Genomic DNA, 24,815 nt, shown 5'->3' on the forward strand with positions numbered 1-24,815 from the left:
GCCAAAATCATTCAGTGGGAGACAAGACAGTCTTCTCAACAAATGGTGCTGGGACAACTGGAGATCCACATGCAAAAGAATGAAGCTGGATCCCTTCCTCACACTATATACAAAAATTAACTCAAAGTGGATCAGAGATCCAAATGAAAGAGCTAAAGCCATAAAACTCTTACATCTTGGATTAGGCAACGGTTTCTTAGGTTTGATATCAAAAGCACAAGCGACCAAAGAAAAAAATAGGTAATTTAGACTTCATCAAAATTAAAAACTTTTGTGCTATGATGTGAAAAGACAACACAGAGAATGGCAGAGAATGGGAGAAAATATTTTCAAATCATTTATTTGATAAGGGACTTGTATCCAGAATTTATATTGAATATTATATTACTATATATAATATTTATATTACTTTATATTGAATATTTATATAAATATTCAATTTATATTATATTGAATATATTTATACTCAATATAAAAAGACAAATAACCTAATGAACAAATGGACAAAGGATCTGAAGAGACATTTCTCCTAAGAAGATACACAAATGGCCAATAAGCATGTGAAAAGATGCTCAACATTATCAGCCATCAGAGAAATGCAAGTCAAAATTATGAAATACCACTTCATACTCATCAGGATGGGTATAACAGAAAAGAAAAATAAATAACCAGTATTGTTCACGATGTGGAGAAACTGGAACCATACACTACTGGCAGGAATGTCAAATGGAGCGGCCACTTTGGAAAACAAGACGGAAGTTCTTCCAAAGGTTAAACATAGAGTTATCACGACTCAGCAGTTCCACTCCTAGGTGTATAGCCAAGTGGACTGTAAACATGTGTCCACACAAAAACTTGTACATGGATGTTCATAATAACCAAAAGTGGAAACAACTTGAATGTTCATCAAGTGACAAATGGATAAATAACATGTGGTATATCCATACAATAGAATATTGTTCAGCAATAAAAAAAAAAAAGTACTGTACATACTACAACATGGATGAAACTTGCAAACACTATGCTAAGTGAATGAAGTCAGTCACTAAAGACCACATATTGTATAATTCTATTTATATGAATGGTCTAAAATAGGCGAATGTATAGAGACAGAAGTAGATCAGTAGTTGTCTAGGGTTGAGGGTGGGGTGGAAGGGAGGGGAGTGACTGCTAATGGGTATAGGTGTTTTTGACAAAGTGACAAAAATGTTCTAAAGCTGATTGTGGTGATGGTTGTGCAACTCTGTGAATACACTAAAAACCACTGAATTGTATACTTTCCAATAGGGGAATTGTTTGCTACGTGAACTATATCTCAATAAAGCTGCTATTAACAATATCCAATATCTTAGTGTGTATATCTCTCTGTATGGTTACTTTCAGGAGATGAGATTACAAGTGAATTTTGTTTTTTCATCTTTTTGCTTATGTCTTTTCTCTCCAGAGATGCTCATCCCGGCACTGGACGGACACTGGTAGAAGATACTGCAGAAGAGATTTCTACAGCAGGTGGGGCTATTATCAGATGACACTCAACATCCTTCCCAGCTCTAAGATCTTAAGATTTACCCTGGAAAATACTAAGAAGTGGATTAATATCTCATCAACTTGGAGGAATGTGGCTCTTCTCTGAGACACTCTGAAGCACTGCTCCGAGATCAAACATGCCACTTAAGGTTCCTCTAGCACTTACCACACTGTAGTTCTTTAGGGCCAGGTGGGCTTTTCCCATGTGGAAGTATGCTTTTGTGCATTTTTCATCACACTGCATAACAGAGAATCACTGATCAGATGTTCTGGAAGATTTGAAGTTATCAGCCCCTCCCCCAACTGCCCAGCTAATAGGGATAGGGCAGTGCTTTGATTCTCAGGACAGCCACCAGAGTTGACAATTAAGACTTTTCTGTGTATCTGTAACCAAACTAATTGATGCCTGCAAGGAGCCTGGATGCACAAGTAAGCTCTCTATTAAATTAATTCACGATACTTGCCAGTTTTCATTTCCATCTAATGAGACAACTAGGACACAAACCAGAAACCTTTAGTTCGGAAGAGCTCTTGGCCTTGGCTGAACACTAGAATCACCCAGGTGCTTGTGAAAGTCCTGATGGCCCAGCTGAAACTCACATCAGTTAAATTATACTAGTGGGTAGGACCCAGGCATCAATAATTTTTTAAACTCTCCAGGTGATATAAATGTGCAACCAAGTTTGAGAACCACTGGTTTATTAAAAGGGAGGAAAATTTACGCTGCGTAAACAGCTGAGGTTACTATTATATATTTATGTTCCTTCCTTGAAATAAACCATGACATATAGACTAAGAACTTGCGTTCCTATCACTTACGATCAGGAGGGATGCCCCCTTCAAAACTTATGAAACTTATGGCTGAAACGATACCGCTTGCACAGGGGGCCCTGCACCTGCCTGCTTTGAATTATTATAACTCCAGAGGGAATGATGTGGCACAAAGACATAAACTATACTTTAAAGCATCCAGTTAATTCATTGAATCCCTTTTATGTGCCAGGCATTGTGCTTGGTTGGATGCCATCAGGGGTATAGATGTAAAGAGGTTAAGGGTCCAAGCTCAGGCGTCTAGAAAGTCCTGGGTGAAGCCCTGTCTGCCTCTCACCAGAAGTGGCACGCTGGCCAGGCCACCCAGCTTTTCTGAGGCTCATTTTCCTCATCTGCAAAGTGGAGATCATAATAGTGCCTCTCTTGGGCCACTGTGAGGAGGGAATGTGCGTAAAACACTGTGGTACCAGGTAATAGAGGATTAGCTGCTGTTGTTGCAGTTACAGCAAAAGCAATCCATCTCAGGGCAAAAAGGAAAATTTAAAGAAAAGCTAAAGAATAATAGAAGGGGTAACAATAATTGTTATATTTGGAGAGGCCTTTATAGATGCATTTTCATGAATATCGTTTCCTGATTCGTTGCTAAGTGAATGACGGTAATAATATTAGTGCGTTATTGTTCAGTCCTGACCATATGGTTCACATGAATTACCTCATGTAAACTTTATAACAACTCTATGAAGTAGAGATAATTATTAACCCCATTTCACATATGAGGAAACTAGGGGTTGGAGAGGTTCAAGGTCACATAGATAACTAAGTGGAAGAGCTGGGATTAAAATCTAGCCATTTGACTCCAGGACCCAAAGGCTTAAAAATGACACCAGATCTCCCTCAGAAAAGTGCTATAGCAGTTGAGTAGAAGGAAATCCACTCTGAAGACATACAGTCTAACAAAGACATACTGTGTTTCAGAGGATGCAAAGACAATCACATGGAAACCTGCGGGGTGGGGGGCAGCTGAAATACAGATGTGAGAGCCATTTGCAAGAATGACAGTTGACAGAGGAGACGAGAGCTTTGAGGGAGAAACTGTAGGAGGAAGAAAGGCAGGGAGCTGTGGAGTGAACCCTGGAGAACTCACAGAGGATGGAACTGAGGAAGCAGGAAGGGAACTGTCAAAGGGAACGGAAACTCTGGCACCGCAGCTCGCAGAAGCCACCTCTTCACAGCACCTTCACCGGCAGGGCGGCAGGGTTCCAACAGGGGAAAAGGAGCCCCAGATCGCGTCCACGTCCCACTGTGCCATCGCGAGGGGTGCATCGTGACCACATTTACTCAGACACTAACACAAAGGGCCACTAATGGATTTTCTCACTAATAGGCCCTTTCTCCTTCGATGAGGTACCAACCCTCACCAGGATTCTCTCAGTTGAACCCCAGGTCCCCTCAAAAGGAATCCTGCCTTCAGAGGAAGGTGCAGTTTATTGTGCAGGAAGAGTTCTGCCAAGAAAGAAATGATTCTTATCCTAATTAAAACCAGCTTCGCTGCCTTATCTTCCCTGACTAGGAAGATCAGTCTTGAAATGTCATCACATGGGCTTGTCTCTGCCAATTCACAAGTGTCAAAAATATTAAACCGGCATGAAAGTACTAATACTACGAATAATGGAGTGCCGCTGACATTCACTGCTAATGTTTAAAAGGAGTGAAACTTTTTCTTTTAATTCACAGCTTCCACGTAGAGCCAATGATTGTCAGTTTTTAGAATTCCTTATACATTTTTTTCCCATCCCTCCAAGTGTTTACCCGATCGTCTTCAACGGGAGCCTTGCTGGGCATTTAACAAGGCTGGCTGCTGAGTGTCAGCACTTTTTAATGTCAGCTGTGCTGGGCCTGCTTTGCCTCAGTTTCACCGTTAATAACATCGTGTTTCAGTGAACATTTGGGAATGGGCCAGTGCGTCGTCCTGAATCAGCACGAGGCTGTGACTACCTCTTTGGTCCTTTTCAGATCAGAAAAGATGCTCCTGGAAGCCCCACAAGGAGACCTTGTTTCTGCCACAGAAGGAATGAAAGCCACACCCAGGGATGATGGGGTTTCCTGGATTCTGTGGAGAAGCTGTTTATAGTCAACAATTCAGGGCATCAGCCTACAGTTAGGCCAACGTTAGCTATGTGATCCCACACAGTTTACATAGTTAATCTCTGAGGCTCCGTTTCCTTGTCAGAAAGATGAGCATAACTGTGGAATTGACCAGAACAGAAAAGAAGGCTGTGAGGCTCCAATGAGACAGCTCACGGCCAGCGTGCAGCGAACGGCAGCTTTTGCTGTTATTGCTGAAACACCAGAGAAAAACGCCCTTGCCTCTTTCTTCTCTTACAGATGATAGTAGAAAAAAGTCATGATCATATAAGGTGACAAAGCAGGCTAATGGATCTCCACTGGAGCTGTGGAGAACCTAATGGCGCCAGTCTGGGGCAGTTCTCATCACTTAAAGACTGTCACGATGCAATGGGACAAGGTGTCCCCCACACCGTATCTTCTAGGGGGTAAAGAAATCAGGCACTCCAGATATCCATTTTGGTGGGATGCTCGTGTTTTATAAACCGTTGTTAGTAAAGGTGAGCTTCGAATTCCCCTGTTTTCTTGCATACCCTTTCAATAAAAAGTAAGGAAGCAGGTGTGGCCAATGTGCTGCTGTTGCGATGTGCTCTTGTCTGGGGGCCACGCTCACTAAGCTGGGGTAGGCAGTGCTGGACCAGGGGAAGCTATGGCATAGGATAAACCTGGCACGTTCTCCCGGCACTTCAACTTTACTTGATTATAAATTATTTAAAATAACATGGCTATATTAAGACAAATAGATAACATCTTATGGCATGCAATGCAAAATTTGCAAGGATTTTTAAGATAAAACATGTGTCTAAAAAGAAATTTCATGCTCTCTGCTTCTAGACCCTCCAGGGGCTCATGTTTATTCTGTTAGCACTTCAGCAAGGAAGGCTGAGAAGCACTGTTTTTGGTTATTTAGTTAAGCCCCTGTGACAGAGTAACTTGGGGGAATGTGGATTAAGGGTTATTTAAATATTTAGTCATCTGAAATAATGTTCCTATGAAGTGATCATGACATTTCTCTTTTAAAACCCTTCTAATATTTCTACCAACAGTCCTTCCTTCTCTCCACCTTTGATTATCTATTCTGTCAGGTTTCAGAGGAAATACATGCACAGTATTAGGCTATCAGCCTGAGGCCTGACTAGTGTCCAAGCTGAACGACAGGAACTCTTTCTTTTGATTATTCCTCTACGAAGAAGGGGTGCTATGATACATTTCCAAATTATCAGAACCGGAGAGGAAAAGCCCGAACTGATGAGGAAGAATGGCAACACTGTGGAAAGAAGCCCCCGAGGTCAGCTCTGGAAAGAGAAGGAGGCGTCTCCACTACCACGTGGAGCAAAGCACCTGATAACACAACAGTGAAGGGTGAGCCATTGTGATAAAACCCTGAAAACCAATATTAACAGCAGCTTCTCCAGAGTACTTCCCACGGGCAAGGCACCGAGTGCGTTATCGTAGCCCTCACGACAATTCTATTCGTTCCCATTTTACAGATGAGGAAACTGAGGCTCTGACTGCAGAGCCTACACCCTGTCCTGCCATAATACACTGGCAGCTCCCCTCTGTTCACTTCAGGACTGAGACATCTGGCCCCAGCAAGCCCAGCTCCATCATGTGGAAGAGGAAACAATCTTCTTACCTTTAGAGCCCAGTCACAATCCACCAGTGCCTTCTGGTAGTCCCCAAGTTTGATATAAGCCTGTAAGGACACAAACAGCTGCTATTCATACACAGCTCTGTAGCCGGCAGTCTTCCGTTAACACAGAAAGAGTAGTCGGGCAGGAGAGTGGTGATGAGAAGTTACTCGTCCCTACCTGTACCAGTCAGGGTCCCAGCAGGAAACGGATGCCACTCACAAGGGGTAACCGGGGAGAGTTTAATAAAGGGACTATTCACAGGGTGAGGGCAGGGTGGAGGGAGACCAGCAATGGATAGCCATCACCACTGCCAGACCTGAAGAGGCAGAGGGAGGAGCAATGAACAAAACGGGAGAGGGTCGCTTTGTGAAGAGTGCCGCTCAACAGGAGCTGAGTTGGTAGAGCAGAAGCTGGGAGAGTAAAGCCGCAGTTCACTTTCCTCCTTCCTTCTCAGCTCGTTGGCTGAACCCAAATGGCAGTTAGAAAGTTGGGAAGCCAAGAGGGCAGTCCACAGAGGTCAATCCCCCAGGGCACAGAGCAGGGCAGAGGAGGATCTGGAGGGGCAAACAGACAGTACCCAGCGCACTGACCACCCCTACAAAGGAAGAGCTAGCTTCTGGAGGCTACCCTGCTGTGAATGTTCCAGAAGGAAGCCAGATGAGGAAGGGAATCAAAGAGACAGGTAATAACAAGTGTTGGTGAGAATGCAGGAAATCAGAACACTCATACACTGCTGGTGGGAATGTGAAATGGTGCAGCAATTTGGAAAGACAGTCTGACATTTCCTGGAAAGGTAAAACACAGCGGTACCATAGGATCCAGCAATTTCACTCCTGGGTAGATAGCCAAGAGGACTATAAACATATGTCCACGCAAAACGCTGCACACCAGTGTTCATAGCAGAATTATTTATAAGAGCCAAAAAGCAGAAATGACTCAAATGTCCATCCATTTTTGAATGGATAGCCAAAATGTGGTAGATCTAGGCAATGAAATATTATTTGGCAATAAACAGGAATGAAGTGCTGACGCATCTACAACATGGAGGGACCCCGGAAACACTGTTAAGTGGAAGGATAAACATTGTATGATGTCATTTATATGAAAAGTCCTGAATAGGCAGATGTATAGAGACAGAAAGTAGATTAGTGGTGGCCTAGGGCTGGGGTGGGGGAGGGGGGAGGACTGGGGAGCGACTGCTTAAAGGGTACGGGCTTCTCTGGGGGATGATGAAACTGTTCTAAAATTGGCTGTGGGCGAGGGTTGCACACAGCCTATTTGGTTGCATACACCAAAAACCACTGAATTGTACATTTTCAATGGGGGATTGTAGGTTATATCAATTGTATCTCAATAAAGCTGTTATGGAAATACGCTTAAGAAAAAGTTCCCCTTCTTTCCTCATGAGTGCAGCAAGCAGGAAGAGAAATAGGAAATGAGCTGACATTTAAGAGTCAGACCACCCCCAGGAGCCCTCGGTCTCAAATGCCTTGGGGCTTTCTTCCGGGATCTCCTAGAATTGGGGAAAATCTTGAAAATCAAGAATTAACTCAGAATTCTGTGATCCACTCAAACTAAACCGAATTAAGAATCTAGTTCATTTATAGTTTCAAAGAGGTGTGATCTATAAACAAATGAAGTCATTTAACAGCAAGCACCATAGCTACTATATCCTCTGTATTTAATTACTGGACATGAAAGGTGCTTAATAAATTCTTATCAAGTTGCACAAAGTAGACTTTAAGGGCTCTTCTTTTGGAAAGTTCCCTAAGAAGCAGCAATGATCACCCTGTTGGAAGAAAGGAAAACCAGGCACCAGGGTCCCATCGGTCACCAACAATAGACCCAATACCCCATGGAGGTTTGCCCATGATCAAAACTGTACCAGGGCACTGTGACACTCTGAACAATAAATCTGATGAGATATTTACATGGACAGGCCAAATATGAGGTTAGTGTTATAATTCATGAGAAATCTAAGCATTCAACCAAAGTGAGGAGAGAGCAGGCAATAGCCAGCTAGTGGGATTTCTGCCGGGCAGCTCTTCGCACCAATACATAGGAAGCTGCTCTGCAGTGCTTTCATTAACAGGGCTTCAGTACTAATTGAAGGCAACGCCTCTTTGAGCCCTCTGTTCTATAAAGCACCACCCTTTCCTCTGGGTGTGGGGTTTCATTAGAAAGTCAGAGGATGTGAGGAAGAAACGAACATCCTTCTAGACAACCGTAGTCATAATTTCACGACACTGTTATTCAGGATACAGACTCTGAAACATTCTATATGGGCTTCAACAATTTTTCTACAGAGCCTTTCACTTTTCTTTCTTTTTCTTTTTTTAAAGCTTAGACCCAACACCCTATAAATTCCCTGTTCTCTTTTGTTTTTCCACATTTTAAAAAGAATGACTTTTCCAAATGGCAGTTAAACTCTTGATTTATCTAAATTACACCAGCAATTTATTGATCATAACATTAGCTCCAGGAGAAAAACACGGCGATGAAAGGGTAGGTTTTCTCTCCAGCAAGCAGCAACTCTCAGTTCACAGGGTCCTTATTAAGTGTTTTCTAACACTGCGTGCAAACAGGGAGGCATTTTAAAAATAGTCAACGGTTCAAATGATTCTTAACACCAGGCAGCACAGTTTGCATTTATTTGTCTCTGAATAAGCTTTCTCTTTGGGAAAAGTGGGAGGAATTGCCTTCCCAAAGCTTTTCATTGCATTTACTTATTTTTATCCACAGTCATTCTTAATGTGATTCTCCAGAACTAATCGAAGTGCTGCTTAAACTTGAGTACAGTAAAAATGTAACTAATTTAGATGAATCAGGGTATAGACCATCTGAATTAGTATAAGTCTGAATTATATAACATTTTAAAGGCAATTCAATTTTACAGCTTTCAAATAACTTCAGAGTAACAAGACTGAATAAGCATCAGTAGGTAAATGTTCTGGAGACCAAATTTGGTGATAAATAAAAAGGAACTGTGATTATTCTATTAATTGTTTGCATTTAAATGTTCCTTTTGATGTGTCAACAGAAACTCCATTCCCTTAAATGGACTTATTATGCCTCCACCCAGTGTTATGTAACTTAACAAGGATTTATTGAACATCTCTTATAAGTAAAGCATTAGGGGGAAAAGTACATGGCAGTTTTTACCTTCAAAAAGTTTATAATCTTGTTAGGGGGATAAGAAGTACATGGCAAAATCAACCTCTGGCCATTTTATTTACTGATTCTCTTCTTTATTACAATTTTTCTCCACAAATGGGGCTAGGTAAATGACACCTCAACTCGAGTCCGATTTATCCAAACTGCTGAACTAATGAGCTTATGTTGTGCTTGGATTTATTTATCATTAAATCACTGTCACTGCCCAGACTTTCTGGACTGCTAACGTCCTGTTTCTTGCACTCTTCCTCAACATACCACAGCAGGATCTTCTTAATCTTGAGTTATAGAAATTGGAGCTGATGAATCTCTCCCTCTTGTAAATGACATGGTGTCAAGTTCATCTCACCCAGGTCCTGCTGACATATCCTGATCATTGGATAATCATGTCCACGAATCTGCCAATTTTTCAGGCCTGAGCAGCAGAGAGCTCTTCCATACACAAACTCAAGTAGTTTTCAAAGATAAGGTCACAGGTGACATTTTTGTTTCAACTGAGAACTATTAATTTTGCCCTTCATTAAGTAGTAGATAATAAACATCTGGGTGATGGTTTTTACCTGGTGTTCCAGGAATCTGAGCTCGTCTGTGATATAAAACGGAGGTATGAGGGACTTCAGAAACTCAAAATTTCTGAGAAATTGGCTCTAGGCCCATTAGCTCTCCAGTATACCCCAGTCACAGAAGCTTAATCAAGGAGGGATTGAAACGATGGGTAAGAAATTAACAGGAGAGTAACCCTTAGGAGCGTAGACTGGCATCAAAAAAAGAAGCTGAACAACTTCAGTGGTGGCAGAATTCCAAGGTCTCATAGACTGTCTCATTCCATTAGATTTCTTGTCTATACACGAGGAAAAGTGCCTGGGTACCATCAGTGATGTGCTGGAGCTGACTTCTACTATGGAGAGAACTGATTATGTGTAGCTGTTCCCAAGCTCTCCTTCAATGATTCCAAGCTGGTAGCTTGAGATTGAACCACAGCGTAAGTATCTACACCATGGAAATTGGCAAATACTCCACACAAATCAGCCCCACCCCCAACCCGGCCAGAGCCAGCCGTTACACGGTTACGAGCACAACGCTGGCGCCGTCTGGGCTCATCTTTCTCTGCTTTCACAAGGTTAGTGGCTACTGTTCCCTGAGGAAAGCCCGTGGACACATCCTTGGATCACTCACCTGGGCTCGGTTGGTGTACAGTACTTTCATGTCCTTCAGCTTCTCCAAACCCTCACTGTAGCACAGGATGGCTGTTTCATAATCACCTTTGACAAATGCTTCATTCCCCTTTTCTTTTAGGGCTGTGAGAATAGAAGTTACACAGGTGAGCTCTCCCCACACACTGGAAAATTCTTTCAGACTTCACTGTCCTGATTTTCCAACTCTACTTCGAAGGTCAGAGCTTCCATGCATCCAAAGGGGGCCTGTCACTTACTTCGCTCTGCAGGTAATTCCAGGTCGGTTTCTGTTCTCTCAATCTAACCGAAGTCTTCTAAGCAGCTTCTCAGAACAAGTAAAGGTCTCTGCCTCAAGGCTCAGAACACCCCAGACTTGCCACAAAGGGCAAGTCTGCACATTCAAACGTCTCATAAAGAGATTCAAACAACGAATTTTCTAGCAAATACGGAATCGTTCAGATCTGCAGCACACACACCACTGAGTGGTATAAAATAAGTGCTGAAAGCATTCCTCTGCCATGCGTATCTTCCTCACCACACACACAACCCCAGTTCTTTCTTTTCCTTTATTTCCCCTCTCCCTTCTCCCAGCTTTGTTTGCTTGTTTCATTTTTCTTTTTCATTCCTTCATCTGTGCCTCAGGCTGGACAGTAGTACCTCACTCCCATCCCTCCCTACGTTCCAAGCATCACTTAGTGCTGCTACATCCATCCATGTGCTTTAGAAAGGTCTGACTGTGGAGGCTGACTCAGGGCTGTGTCTGACTCCCTGCTTGCTCCTGTGGGAACAGGAAACAGACTAGTTTCTGCCTGGCCACGTCCCACTGCCTCAGGCCCATCATGGACCCACCCACTGGGAATCTTGATGTCCTCAGACTTTAGCATAGAGACTTCCTTGCTCTTTCTAGCACAAATCACCCTGGCTATTGAAAAGTGAAAAGACTGACAATTACCATCTGCTAAGACTTTGTTTTCCCTTCTTCTTTTGGCACGTTCTTTTGCATCCTTCTCCACAGATGCCAAGAAGCCCTCTGACAACAGCGTAATTTCAAATATTAAAAAGAAAAATCCAAACACTATAATCAGTTCTTTAGCTCAAATTCAGAAAAAAGCTACTTTAGAGTTTTAGAGCCACACTTTTCATGCATTCACATGTAGGCACATGTACGCGCGCGCACACACACACACACACACACACACACACACAGATTTGGAGACAACTAAAATGACATTTTCTTAATTTGACAGTAAATGGTAATCTGTGTGATGTATTATTATACACGGTGACTATGTCTGTGCTTCAAATTTGAATTATGCCTCTTTTAAAAGAGTTTTTCTTTGAAGACAGACTTTTTTGTTCCACTTAGCATAATGAGCTTCTGAGCTGAGCAACTGAGAAACTCTCTGGATCCCTTTAAGCAGCTAAGAGTAAATTGGATGAAACAGAATAACTGAATTCAGTTTACAAAAGACTGGCCAGGAGAACGTAGGAAAAACCCTCTGAGTACTGTCCCCTCTGACTACTAGTAACAGAGTTGAATGATCAGTAGGTTTTTGTTCATGGGTTGTTTGTAAGCCCAGAGGCTATAATTTAAGGGTGTGGAAGCTACAATCAATAAACACTGATCCTAAAGGAATAATACACATTGGAAAGAGAGATGCAGTACTTACCTGTGTTTATTTCATCTGTATTCTGCAGGGCACAGGTTATCATAAAAACAAAGACACAAATTTCAAAAACCACTCCCTCATTTATACATCTATGAAGCAAGAAGGCAGATCAATTACAAGTGGGGAGTAGGGTCATTTCCTTTAACCATCGATACTGAAAGGCTCAAAATTCAGGGGGCTTGCTGTAAATCAGGAGACCTAGTTATGGGCACAATTGTTATGGGGCTACATCTGCAGAAACAAGGGCGAGCAGGTCATGGGACCGCCGCTGTGGCTGTATGAGCTGGAAATATGAGTTAGTAGAATATATTACCTTAGCGGCTTAAAAATGGTCACAAGCTCAGTGGGTAGAGAGGCCAAATTTTCATTAAAACAAACCCAAAGGGTTGTTTAAGGATGACCCAGAAAGATCAAGAAATCAGAGTTTATACTTCCTTGTGGAAAATAAATCTAAGTGAATCTAAAAATCAAAAGGCTATTTCAGCCTCACCAGGCAGTTGAGATTAAACCACTACTTCCTCTGCTTTATGCAGACCTTCTCACTCTGTCTACTTAGATAACTCCACCATAGGGAAAGGGCACCTTTGTGGGAGCTTGTGGAGGACTGATCATGGTCTTGTTCACGGTGGTCCTGCACTCGTCCTCCTCTTGGTCTTCCTCTGTAAACTTCAGTCTCTTTTCTGTCTCGAGAACAGCTTTCTCTTGTACGACTGGGTCATCAGAATTCATCTCCTGAATTAAATTGGCTAGAGGAGAAATCAGAGGTGAATCATTCAAGCAAGGTCTTCAAAAAGAAAGACTCCATTCACTTAAAAGGTGGTGTAGAAAATTTCATGGGGAAGGACTTTTATTTTTCCAGCTTTACCGAGATACAATTGGCACATGACATTGTGTAAGTTTAAGGTGTACAACATGGTGATTTGATACACGTATACACTGAGAAATGATTCCCACACCAAGGTTAGTTAACACACCCATATCCTCATATAATTTCATTTTTTGTGTGTGTGGTGAGCACATTTGAGATCTACTCTCTCAGCAACTTTAAAGTGTATAGTACAGTACTGTTAACAATAGTCACCATGCTGTATACTAGATCCCCAGAACCTATTCACCTACTAGAGAATTTGTGTATATGTGTGTATTTAAACATCTTAAATAAATGGTTTTTACAAAATGTGCATTCTTTTGCAACCTAGTTTTTTCTCCTAACATGCTTTAGAGATTTGTTCTTGATACTAATGGTTGCAGTTGGTTTATTTTAATCACTGTATATACCATAGGAAATCCATTCTCTTATTGATGGGCATCCAGGTGTTTTTAAATTTTTTGCTAGTGAATAAATGACGAATCGAATATCTGTGTACATATTTCCCCATGCACACATGTGACATATTTCTCAGGTTACAGCTGTATCAAGGTTTATTCCTATAAGCTGTGACAAGAGTTCCCATGCCTCCACATCCTAGTTAACGCTTGTCAAACTTTTAAGTTGTTGCCACTATAATGCATTTATCTCCTCAATGTTTTCATTTGCATTTTCCTGAACATGACTGGGATCACCATCTTTTCATTGGTTTGTAAGCCATTTGGATTTCCTTATATGTCAACTGCCTGCTCCTATCCTTGGCCAATTTTCTATTGGGTTGTTTGTCTTTTTCTTATTATGATTTCTTTATATATTCTGGACTGATATGTATTTGTGAACATCTCCTTGTGTATGGTTTGTCTTTTTATCTGTTTTTATGGAAGCTTTTGTTGAAGAAATTTTCTATGTGTTAAATGTACCAATATTTCCCGTTATGCTTTATGCCTTTTGTGTATATTAGGTTTACAAATATACTCTTATATGTCTTCTGTATGTTTTAACGTTCTGTTTTTCTCATTAGGGTATTTAATCCACCTGGAGCTGACTTTTTTTTTTTTGCCACACCGCCTGGCACGGGGGATCTTAATTCCCAGACCAGGGATTGCAACCGTGCCCCCTGCAGTGGAAGTGCAGAGTCGTAACCACTGGACCACCAGCGAAGTCCCCTGGAGCTGACTTCGCATAGGGCACGAGCACCATTTGTTGAAGAGTCCCTGCCTTGCCACCGATGTGTTGTGCCATCCCTGTTACATGTGTGAACCTGCTGTAGGCTCTTTATCCCATTCTACTGGATGACATCTTTTTCAGCACCAAACCTTCCGTGCGTAATTACTACAGCTTTATAATGAGTCTTGAACATCGGATAGGGAGATCCCACCTTCTTATTTTCCTGCAAAATTTTCTGGATTAATTCTTGGCCCTTTGCTCTTCTGTGTGAACTCTGGAATCAGCTTGTTGAACTCTAAACAAAACATTTTTGGGATTTTGATCTAAATTGTGTTGAATGTAGAGAATAATTTGAGAAGAACAGATTTCCTTACCAAACGTGTCTTCCCATCCATGATAAAATATGCCTCCACTTATTTAGATATTTTATGTCTTTTAATTAAAATTTTTATTCACTAAACTCTGAACTTTATTCTAATTTCATTAATCTCTCTGTAATATCCTTTTTCCATTCCAGGATACCATCTAGGATATCACATTACATTTAGTCATGTCTCCTTATAATTCTCTGAGCCATGACAATTTCTCAGACCTTCCTTGTTTTCCTTGACAGTTTTGAGAATTACTGGTCAGGTATTTTTGGTAGAATAGTTTTCAGTTTGGGTTTACCTGATGTTACTGTCACAGTCAGACTGAGGTTCTCAAGATTTGGGGAGGAAGACCATAGCACATATTAAGGGTACACGTTATCAGTATGATTTATCATGCTGTTAACTTTGACCACCTAAGGAAGAGTCTATCAGCTTTTTCTATCTTAAAGTTACCTTTTCTCCTCTTTTCCTGTGCTGTACTCTTTGGAAGCAAGTCAGTAAATGTATCTCACTTTCAGGGGTGGAGAGTTATGCTCTGCCTTCGAGAGGCAGGAATATCTACATAAATTGTTTGAAATTCTTCTGTATGGGAGATTTGCCTTACATATTTATTTACTTATTTATCTATTCATCGTTTATTTATATCCATATAGACTCATGGATATTTATTTTATACTTTGGGCTATAATGCAATACTGTTTGCTTTCTTGCTCAAATTGTTCTAGTTTTGACCCCTGGGAGCTCTTTCAATTAAATTTTATAACCTTCCCCATAAAGGTCTTGCATATATTTTGAGGGGTTTGTTTTGGTATTGTAAATGAAGGGCTGCTGGTATATAGGAAGTATATAAGAATGCAACTGAATTTTATACATTAATCTCGTATCCAAAAACCTTGCTCGATTTCCTTCTTTACTTTAATAATTTATTTGTAGATTTTTTTGAATTTTTCTCTGTAGGCTCTCTGCCCGAGCCCTCTTCTCTTTTTCTACACCTTTCCCAGGAATTCCTGTTCCCTCCTACGGCTCCAAATACCATGCAGATGCCAGTGCCTCCTAAGTTGACCTCCCCAGCCACTCTCTCTCGCTTAGGCTCAGACTCACAAAGCCAACTGACTTCTGAACATCTTCACTGGGATGCCTTACTCATCTGCCTATCCTCTTTCTCCCCAGACTGTTCCTCCTTCAAATGCCCCTATCTCAGCAGATGGTCCAACCATCCACTTGTCATTCAATCAAGACTCTCAGGCTCATCCTTAAGCCTTTGTTCTCCCTCCACCTTCACAGCCATCAACACTAAAGCCTGTCAAGTAAGTTCTGAATTATGTCTCCAATCTGTCTACTTGTGTCCATTCCAGCCACAGTCTCTTCTCCCGGGAGCACTGTAACAGCCTCCTAGCTGGCTCTCAGCACCTGTTTGCTTCTCCCCTCCAGTGTACCACTGCCAGAGTGACTTTTCTAAGGTGTAAATTTGACCATGTTTCTGCTCTGAGTAAACCCTCCAAAGGATTCCCATTGCTCTCAGGATAAACACGAATTCCTTACTGTGGCTTCCAAGGTCTTTCCTGATCTGGCCTTTCTGGACTCAGATGGGACCCTTCTCTCCTTGATCTATTCTCTCCAGCTATACTGAGCTTTTTAATCTTTCCGTTTCTCAAAAGTACCACACTTGCTCTTAACTTCCATCTTTCCTACGTACTTTCTCCCCATTTAGAATACTCCCCTACCCTCTCCCCAGTGGCCAACTCCTACTCAGACTTCAGATTTGTGCTTAAATCTCATCCTTTAGGGAAGCCTTTATTTGTGGGCTGAATTGTGCCCCTCTGCCCCAATTCATATGTTGGAGCCCTAATCCCCTCAGTGTGACTGTATTTGGAGACAGGGCTTTTAAAGAGGTCATGAAGGATAAATGAGGTCATAAGGGTGGGGCCCTAAACCAATTGGATTGATGTCCATATAAGAGGAGGAAGAAACACCAGGGATGTGCACACACAGAAAAAAGATCATGTGAGGACACAGTAAGAAGGGGGTTGTCTGCAAGCCAGGGAGAGAGGGCTCAGGAGAAACTAAACCTAATACCTTGATCTTGGACTTCTGATCTCCAGAACTGTGACAAAAATTAATTTCTGTTGCCTAAGCCCCCCAGTCTGTGATATTTTGTTACAGCAGCCCATCAGACAACTCCCTAATCTGAGTTAGAGTCTCTTGCATTTTACTAATCTCTCTTTGTAGCATACATCACCCTTGAAATTACTTGTTTAATACCTGTTTTCCCCACCAGACTGTAGGTACCATGAAGGAAAGTAATTCTTATTCATTGTTACTGTACTCTCCAGGGTCTAGCAGTGCTCAGTACACAGCAAGAGCCCAAGAAATGAATGTATAGAATCTATACACATGTGGCTATATAAATTTAAATTACTTATAAACGAAATAGAGAAATTCACTGCTTTAGTAGCACTAGCCACATTTCAAACCCTCGATAGCCACTTGTGGTCACTGGTTACCACAGTGGACAGTGCAGATTATAGAACATTTCTATCATCACAGAATGCTCTATCAGACGGCACTGATATAAATGATATGGAAATGAACTTGGGGTACAAATGAATGGTAGCCAGGTAAAGAAAGACCGGGAGGCAGAGGGGAGGACAAAGGCAGCAGGCAGAGGATGAAGGGTCAGGGGGTGTGTGGGGAACCGGAAGCAGTCTGTAGCTCAAGTGCGAGGTAGGGGGAGGTGAGAGGTCAGGCCTAGGTCACGGGAGGACTTAGGTCCTGATGAGAGCATGAAATTTATTGGGACTGTGGGGAGAATGCAAGCAGAGAAGTGGCTGGGTCAGATTTGCATTTTAGATACATTACCCTGTGGGGAGTGTAAGCCTGAAGGCCGGGAAAAACAATCAGGGGGTTGTTGAAATCGTCTGGATAAGAGAACCAGAACAAAGGGAGGTTGGAGAGGTGGGAGCTGGAGGGAGAAGGCAAACCTGAGGGCTGATTAAATTAAGGGCTGAGAGGTGAGAGGAGGCCAATGTGACTTGTAAATCTGGGGACAGCAGTGCCACCAAGTGAGACTAGAACGAATGGGAGAGTAGGAGAAGAAGGTTTTATTTGGCACTGGGAGGGGACAGAGAAAGAGATGATCAACTAACCTTCGGACTTATTAAGTTCATGGTGCTTGAGGGATACAATGGGTGTGACAGTTGGCATACAGGCTGAGGCTCAAAAAAAGTGGCTGGTGGGCTTCCCTGGTGGCGCAGTGGTTGGGAGTCTGCCTGCCGATTCAGGGGACACGGGTTTGTGCCCCGGTCCGGGAGGATCCCACATGCCGTGGAGCGGCTGGGCCCGTGAGCCATGGCCGCTGAGCCTGCGCGTCCGGAGCCTGTCCTCCGCAGCGGGAGAGGCCACAGCAGTGGGAGGCCCACGTACCGCAAAAAAAAAAAAAAAAAAAGTGGCTGGTAGCAATTGAGATGTGGGGTCATCACAAGGGTGGTAGCTAAAAGCACGTGCTTGGGCTTGATCACCTGAAGAGAAAGGCGAGCAGTGGGCCAGGCCAGAACAACATTTGGGGGATGGGCCAAGGAGAAGAAGCCCATGACAAACCCAAAGAACACCCTAAGGATGTACCATCTATGAAGTTGCCTGAACTATTTTTAAAACCATTTTATTCTTTGGACCCATACAGCCTGTGAGAAGCAGCAACTTCAATATATTTCTATTTGATATGTAAGGTTTGTTTCACTGCTGGTTTTCTTGTCTCTATCCTCAAACAAGCTCCCTGAAGTCTGAGCAGGGACTGAGTGCTTTGGAATCTCCTGTGTGTGATCTGTGTGGTCAGAGTATGTCCCTTGAGATCCCACCTGTCTAAGTTGGGGAAGGGTCTTCCTGCCTAGAGGAAGAGAGACAGGAGTATGACAACCAGCCGCCATCTATGTAATGTGATGGACCCTGAGGGAAAGCCTTCTGACTTTGCCTCTGCAGCTCAAAACCAGGAACAGCTCTCCCCTAAAACAAGAGGGATTTCAGACCGATCAGTGGGGCTCCTGAGTGATCTTCTCCAAGGGAACAGTAGGCTCATTGGTGATGGGGAAATAGAAGCTCCCTTTGACCTGATTCTACACAGAAGGGGAGAAAATACAAGGAAGAGCTGTCTGAATTCAATCAGAATGTTAGCAGCTTCTCTGATACCAATTAACAGCCAAAAAATATTACCCCCAGGCTCCAATATTACTTGCTTCTCAATACCCCTTCTGTTTAATCTCAAGAACGTTTTTTTCCTTAAGAGTCATAAATCTGTCAGGCAACCCATGAACTAACTTAGAGTAATCATCTCTTTTTAACCACTCCACCTCCCTAAAGTAAAATTTAATTAGTATATGATTTACTGGTACTTACTGATTTCATCTACATTTTTAAGAAATTTCTGCAAGTCTTCCTCTTGATAGTCAGCCATTGTGAACCAGAATCCCTGAGGGAGGCAGCATAAATGATGAAAATTAATAATAATAAAACTCTAAACAGAATTTGTCAGACTGATTAGCCTTCTAAAACTAAGAGCCAGGTAATTATTTTCAAGATGGATTTGTGTTTATAAAAGTCATGAATAACAAGCAGGGTGATCTATTACACTCTGACTGCTGTTAAGGCCAAGGGACCCTCATTATGTGTGGCGATATTTCTGGAAAGCTGCCAGCCTCCCTCCAATGGGGAAAGTGCTCTGCAAAATGTCCCTACAAAGCCAACATCAGCTGCTGTGAGTCAGGGACCCGGCTTGAAGGCGGCCAGGTGGAGAGCAGTTGACAGGCCACCAGAGATGGAGGAGGGCACTAACGCTTGACTTTGATCATGACAGGCTGGCCCAGCCAGAAGCTTTGGACCTGGCTGTGTGACAGGTAACCAAAAATGGGACAATTTACATCTAAATGTCCAAACTATTTAAAATACAAGCCTCTGGCTTATTTCTGAGGAATGAAGAGAAGCTACAAATTGCATGGAGGGATTCGAACTTGACAGCCCTGCACGCCAGCCTCTCTTCTCCTCTCCAAGTACTTTAGCTGGATCACCACTCTGTTGTTTTTGAGTGAAAGGCCTCATGCTACAGCCCGTGGTTCTCAAAGGTCCACCCACAGACCATAAGAATCATCCAAAATCTGGTTTAGCATAAGATTCTTCAGCCTTAGCCCAGAGCCCCTCAGTTAGTAAGCCTGAGAGAGTAACCTGGAATGTACAGTTTTAAACACCCTCCAGGTGATTCTGATTTACAGCTAGGTTTAATAACAGTGTAGCCAAATAAGGCACCTTTAACTGGAAATTTGAAATCTGCCAGGAACTCGCTGTGAGTTATTTGATCTCTCTGAGACTCCACCAGTTATAAGCTGTGCTACCTCAGCTAAAGTCACAACCTCTCTGACCCTCAGAGGCCTCATTCGTTCTATGGAAACTATAATACAGAGGGCTGGGGCTTCCCTGGTGGCGCAGTGGTTGAGAATCTGCCTGCAAATACAGGGGACGCGGGTTTGAGCCCGGGTCTGGGAGGATCCCACATGCCGCGGAGCAGCTGGGCCCCTGAGCCACAATTACTGAGCCTGCGCGTCTGGAGCTTGTGCTCCGCAACAAGAGAGGCCGCGATAGTAAGAGGCCCGCGCACCGCGATGGAGAGTGGCCCCTTTTGCCACAACTGGAGAAAGCCCTCGCACAGAAACGAAGACCCAACACAGCCAAAAATAAATAAATAAATAAATTTTAAAAAACAGAGGGCTATCTGGGGATTAATTTAAAGCACCAGGTTGGCAATGAGTGGTTACTGCAAGACATCCTTATCTATAAAACAGGGCTGGGGACCTCTGGCTTAACTAAATGATCGCTAGGTTTCTTTCCAGCTCTTAACAATTCAGGCTACCATGGAACTGAGGCCTAGTCAAGTGAGTTGACTTGCCCAAGGTTAGGAGAGGCAGGCTCAGAACTCCCGCCGGCAGGCGCCAAGCCCTCTGCTCCCAGGCCAGGGTCTCAGGGCGCGCCATGCCCGGGCAGCGAACCCACGACGGGACGAGAAGGCCAGGGCACGGTGATGCCCAAGGCGTCCGACGGTATCCACTTCACCGGGAAGGAGCCTGCGCCCCGCCTGGAGCCAGAAGACCCGCTCGCCCCAAACGCCCCCTCCCCGGCCGGCGCAGAGGGGCGGGGCCGGCGGCACCGTTGCCCGGGCAACCGCTCCAGAGCGTCCATCGGCTGAGTGCCCGCCGTGGAGGTCCCCGCGGCCCTCAGCTGATACCGTCCCATCCACCGGGGCCCAAACCAGCGTCCTCTGCTTGGCTCTGACGGCCAGATCCGGACCAGCACCAGGGCAGACCCCGGGCCACCCCGCTGCACTGACCTGCCTGACGCGCCCAGAGCTGGACAGGAAATGGCGGTTGTGGGCGGGCGGTGACCGACCTAGGCTGAGGAGGGGCGGCGCCAAAGGCCAGGGGCTGACTTGGCCCCGTGCTCCGACGCGCCCTGCGTTCTAGTTCCGGAGCGGGCAGCCAAGTTCAAGGCCGAGCTGGAGCGTGGGAAGCCCACTGGGGACCGGGGAAGCCCGCTGGGGACCGGGGAAGCTGGGGGGAGCAAAAGAAGCCCGAGTGACCTGCGCTGATCCCTAAATCAGCGCCAGGTTTTGGCTTCTTCGTTTTCTGGGGTTGGAGGGTGTGTCGCTTGCATTAGCTTAATATCCCTGGCCCGGAAGAGGGAAGGTCTGCAGCGTACTTGGGAGAGGCAGGCTTGGGTGTGAATCCGATTTTACTTATTAGTATACGCGAGACCTTCGGAGAGGAGAATTATGTGATTTCTCTGATCTTCAGAGTTGTCCTTTATATAAAAAATGGAGAAATGGTACTTTCTCATAAGATTTACAGTTAGGGTGCCAGGCACCTAGTCAGTAGGGGTAAGTGATGGTTATTATCCAGGGAATCACAGCATTTAGAGCAGAATGAGACAATGGACACATTCACGGAGAGAGAGAGAGAGAGAGATTGATTTATTGTAAGGAGTTGGCTCACATGATTATGGAGGCTGAGAAGTGCACCAGCTGCAGCTGGCAAGCTGGAGACCCAAGAAGCCAATAGTGTGAGTTCCAGTCCAAGTCCAAGGGCCTGAGAACCAGGAGAGCTGACGATGGTGTAAATTCCAGTCCAAGTCTGAGTGCAAAAGCAGGAGAAGACCAATGTTCCTGCTACTACAGTCAGGCAGAGAGAAAGCATTCTATTCAGGCCTTCACCTGATCGGATGAGGCCCACCCACAGTGGGGAGAGAGATCTGCTTTACTCAGGCTATGGATTCAAATGTTACTCTCATCCAGACACACAGACAAACCCAGAATAATATTCAAGTATCTGAGCACCCTTTGGGCCAGTGATCCATAAAATTAACCATCACGAGTATCCACACCGAAAGAGCTTGTCACGTGAGGGGGTTAAAGGTCAATAAACAATCACTTAAATTCTCACTGTGGTAAGTGCTATAAGAAGTAAAGGGTGAAAAACAAAAGTAGCAAAGGGTACCATGAAAGCTGAGTCTCAAACCTTGGAGATATTCCCTGAGGATGTGACGTTTACACTGAGACTTAAGGGATGAGTGGGCATGGACCAGCTGGAGAGGGAGGTGGAAGCAGAGGGGGCAGGATGGGCAGTCAGGAAGGAGCCTGGCAAGGACAAGGAACCAACAGGAAGCCAAGCTTGGCTGCGGCCTAGAGAGCAAAAGTAAGTAGTACAAGGTGAAGCCAGGCCCAGGTCACACAGGGCCTTTGAAAAGTTCTGGGTCTCTCTCCTAAGTGCCACAAGCAGCTTTTGAGGGGTTCTAGGAGAGGAGTGACATGCTCAGATTTTTCTTTTTAGAAAATCATTCTGGCTGCAATGTGGAGAATGATCTGGAACGAGGCCAGAGGGACACTGGGAGACAAGTTAGAGATTGTCGACAGCATGTATTGGTAGCGGGAATAGAGAGGATTAGATGAATTTGCCATGTATTTTGGAGAGGGAATTGACAGCAGGGAAATATTAACAATGACATTAGGTTTCTGGCTTGAGCCAGACTAGGGCTCTCCGTTGGCTGAGATGGAGGAGAATCAGGTGTGGAGAAAGGTGATGAGTTCAGATTTATATTCAGTTCAAGATGCCTGTGAGTTATTCAAGTGGAGATGTTGAATAAATTAATTGTTCTTTAATAGTTACTCTCCTCTTCTTCAGATTTTCCAAGTTTTAGCAAAGCACAGTCACCTAGAATAGACTGTATTTCCCAGCTTTCCTTACATATGACTATTTCCTTACACATGACAGTCCAATTAAATATAAGCAGAAGTGGTGGGTGCTACTTCTAGGAAGTGTCCTAAAAAAGGATTCCCTTCTTCTTACCTTTATTTCTTGTTGGTTGGAATGTGGACACAATGGCTGGAGCTGGCTCAGCCATTTTGGACCATGAAGTAGAAGCAGTATATTGAGGATGGAAAGCCACAGGTAGAAGGAGCCTGTGTTCTAATGATCATGGAGTTAGCATACTGGATTTTGGACTACCTAACTCCATATTTCTGTATAGGAAAGCTGTTCAACCCCAACAATACATCAGGTTCTGGGAATCTAAAGACTTCTATCTTGTTAGAGTCACTGCTCTGTTGGGTTTTCGGTCACTCCCAGCCAAACCTAACGTTAACTGATATGGAAGACGCTATTCATTTATTCAACTAACTGTTTTCAAGTTGATATCAATTTTTTTGGTGATAAGTCCTTCCAAATAGTCCAAATGATGTTATGCATAAAAATAGAAATATTGATATTTTAAAATAAACATGTCAATTGTAAATAACTTTTGTCCGAAGGACTCTAAACACCAGAGAAATTTGACACTGAGATCACACAATTAAAAAGCACATGAATAATGTTTTATGTCAGAAGTTATTTTTGTAGTTAGAAGTTATTTTTTTCTCTTCAGTCATATTTCCATTTTATATCCCCCCACACACACACCCACACTCAGAATACTATCCTAATATAGGATGTTTTTATGCCTGAATGTCTTTCACTGATCATCTCATCATAATTCTCTGCCACAGTAGTATCAACAAATATTGTTGGAGTATTTGCTTTAACCAGATACCATACCATAAGTCAGAGGCCCAGCCCCAGTCCTCACACAGCCCAATGAGGAAGATAGATGCATAAACAAATTCTTCTTTTTTCAGTATTTTTTTAATTGAAGTATAGTTGATTTACAATGTTGTGTTAATTTCTGTTGCACAGCAAAGTGATTCAGTTATACATATATACATTCTTTTTTTTTTTTTTTTTTTGCCGTACGCGGGCCTCTCACTGTTGTGGCCTCTCCCATTGTGGAGCACAGGCTCCGGACGCGCAGGCTCAGCAGCCATAGCTCACGGGCCCAGCCGCTCTGCGGCATGCGGGATCCTCCCGCACCGGGGCATGAACCCATGTCCCCTGCATCGGCAGGCGGACTCTCAATCACTGCGCCACCAGGGAAGCCCTACATTCTTTTTTTTTATATACTCTTTTCCATTATGGTTTATCATAGGATATTGAATGTAGTTCTCTGTGATATGCAGTAGGACCTTGTTGTTTATCCATAAACAAATTCTTATAGAACCATGTGATAAGGACAGTGACAGTCTAGCGCTTAAGGAAGAAGGAAGGAGGAAGAAATGGTGTCAGGCAAGTTCCCTTAGAAATAGGAATTGGCACAGTTAATGTGGAAGCTGAGAGTGTGCAGAGTGCTCCAGGCACAGGCAACAGACTGAGCAGAAGTTTGGAGTCAGGAAACACTGTGCTGTGTGTGAGAAAATAGATAAGTTCAAGGCGGGAGTGGTAAGAGATGAGCCCAGAGGTGTGGGCAGGGCACAGGGTATCAAGGAGGGAAGCCACAGGAAGAGTGTGAAGCAGGGAAGAGACAAGGGAAGAGCCCAGGAAGAGCCCAGGCTCAGGGCGAGATACCTGAGCAGGAGGGATACAAGAGAGGGGGCAGATGTGTGTGCTCTAAGGTCAGGCTGGAATAACAGGACTCAGCAGGCACAGACACTTGTGGCATCTTCGAAGTCACTTCCGTCCTAATGCCTCCTACATGGATGTCTGTCAAGCCCACACTTCACTCTAAGCCCCATCCTGATAAATCCAACAGGATAACTAGACTATGAATCTCTTGAGAGAAGGGATTTTTTTTTTATCTTTTTTCCCCAGCACCTGGCACTTAGTTGGAGCCTAAAAGAAAAGATGTGTTGTGGAAGTGAGTTCATCTCTTGCCCTGCATGGAGGAAGGTTCAAATCTAAGTTATTCTAGATGGAAAAGGATTACGAGTGCTTATA

General features: G+C 43.7%; 1 protein-coding gene across 2 annotated transcripts in view; it reads right to left on the bottom strand.

The window, feature by feature from the left end:
- Window positions 1-18,937, bottom strand: part of TTC12 (tetratricopeptide repeat domain 12) — a 46,423-nt gene extending 27,486 nt beyond the window's left edge. The window contains exons 1-7 of one of the 2 annotated variants that reach the window (XM_082661175.1): window positions 18,871-18,937; window positions 12,658-12,821; window positions 12,076-12,097; window positions 11,358-11,435; window positions 10,407-10,528; window positions 6,059-6,118; window positions 1,694-1,765 (exon numbers count right to left, since the gene is read on the bottom strand). In XM_082661175.1, the coding sequence (XP_082517301.1) occupies window positions 1,694-1,765; window positions 6,059-6,118; window positions 10,407-10,528; window positions 11,358-11,435; window positions 12,076-12,097; window positions 12,658-12,821; window positions 18,871-18,928 (576 nt within the window). In that variant the 5' untranslated portion in view covers window positions 18,929-18,937. The remainder of the gene's footprint in view (window positions 1-1,693; window positions 1,766-6,058; window positions 6,119-10,406; window positions 10,529-11,357; window positions 11,436-12,075; window positions 12,098-12,657; window positions 12,822-18,870) is intronic. The other variant, XM_082661174.1, reaches the window with a different exon arrangement.
- Between the last annotated feature and the right edge of the window lie 5,878 nt (window positions 18,938-24,815).

Source organism: Grampus griseus, assembly GCF_964374135.1.
Source record: "Grampus griseus genome assembly, chromosome: 8".
In the NCBI taxonomy this organism is placed as follows: domain Eukaryota; kingdom Metazoa; phylum Chordata; class Mammalia; order Artiodactyla; family Delphinidae; genus Grampus; species Grampus griseus.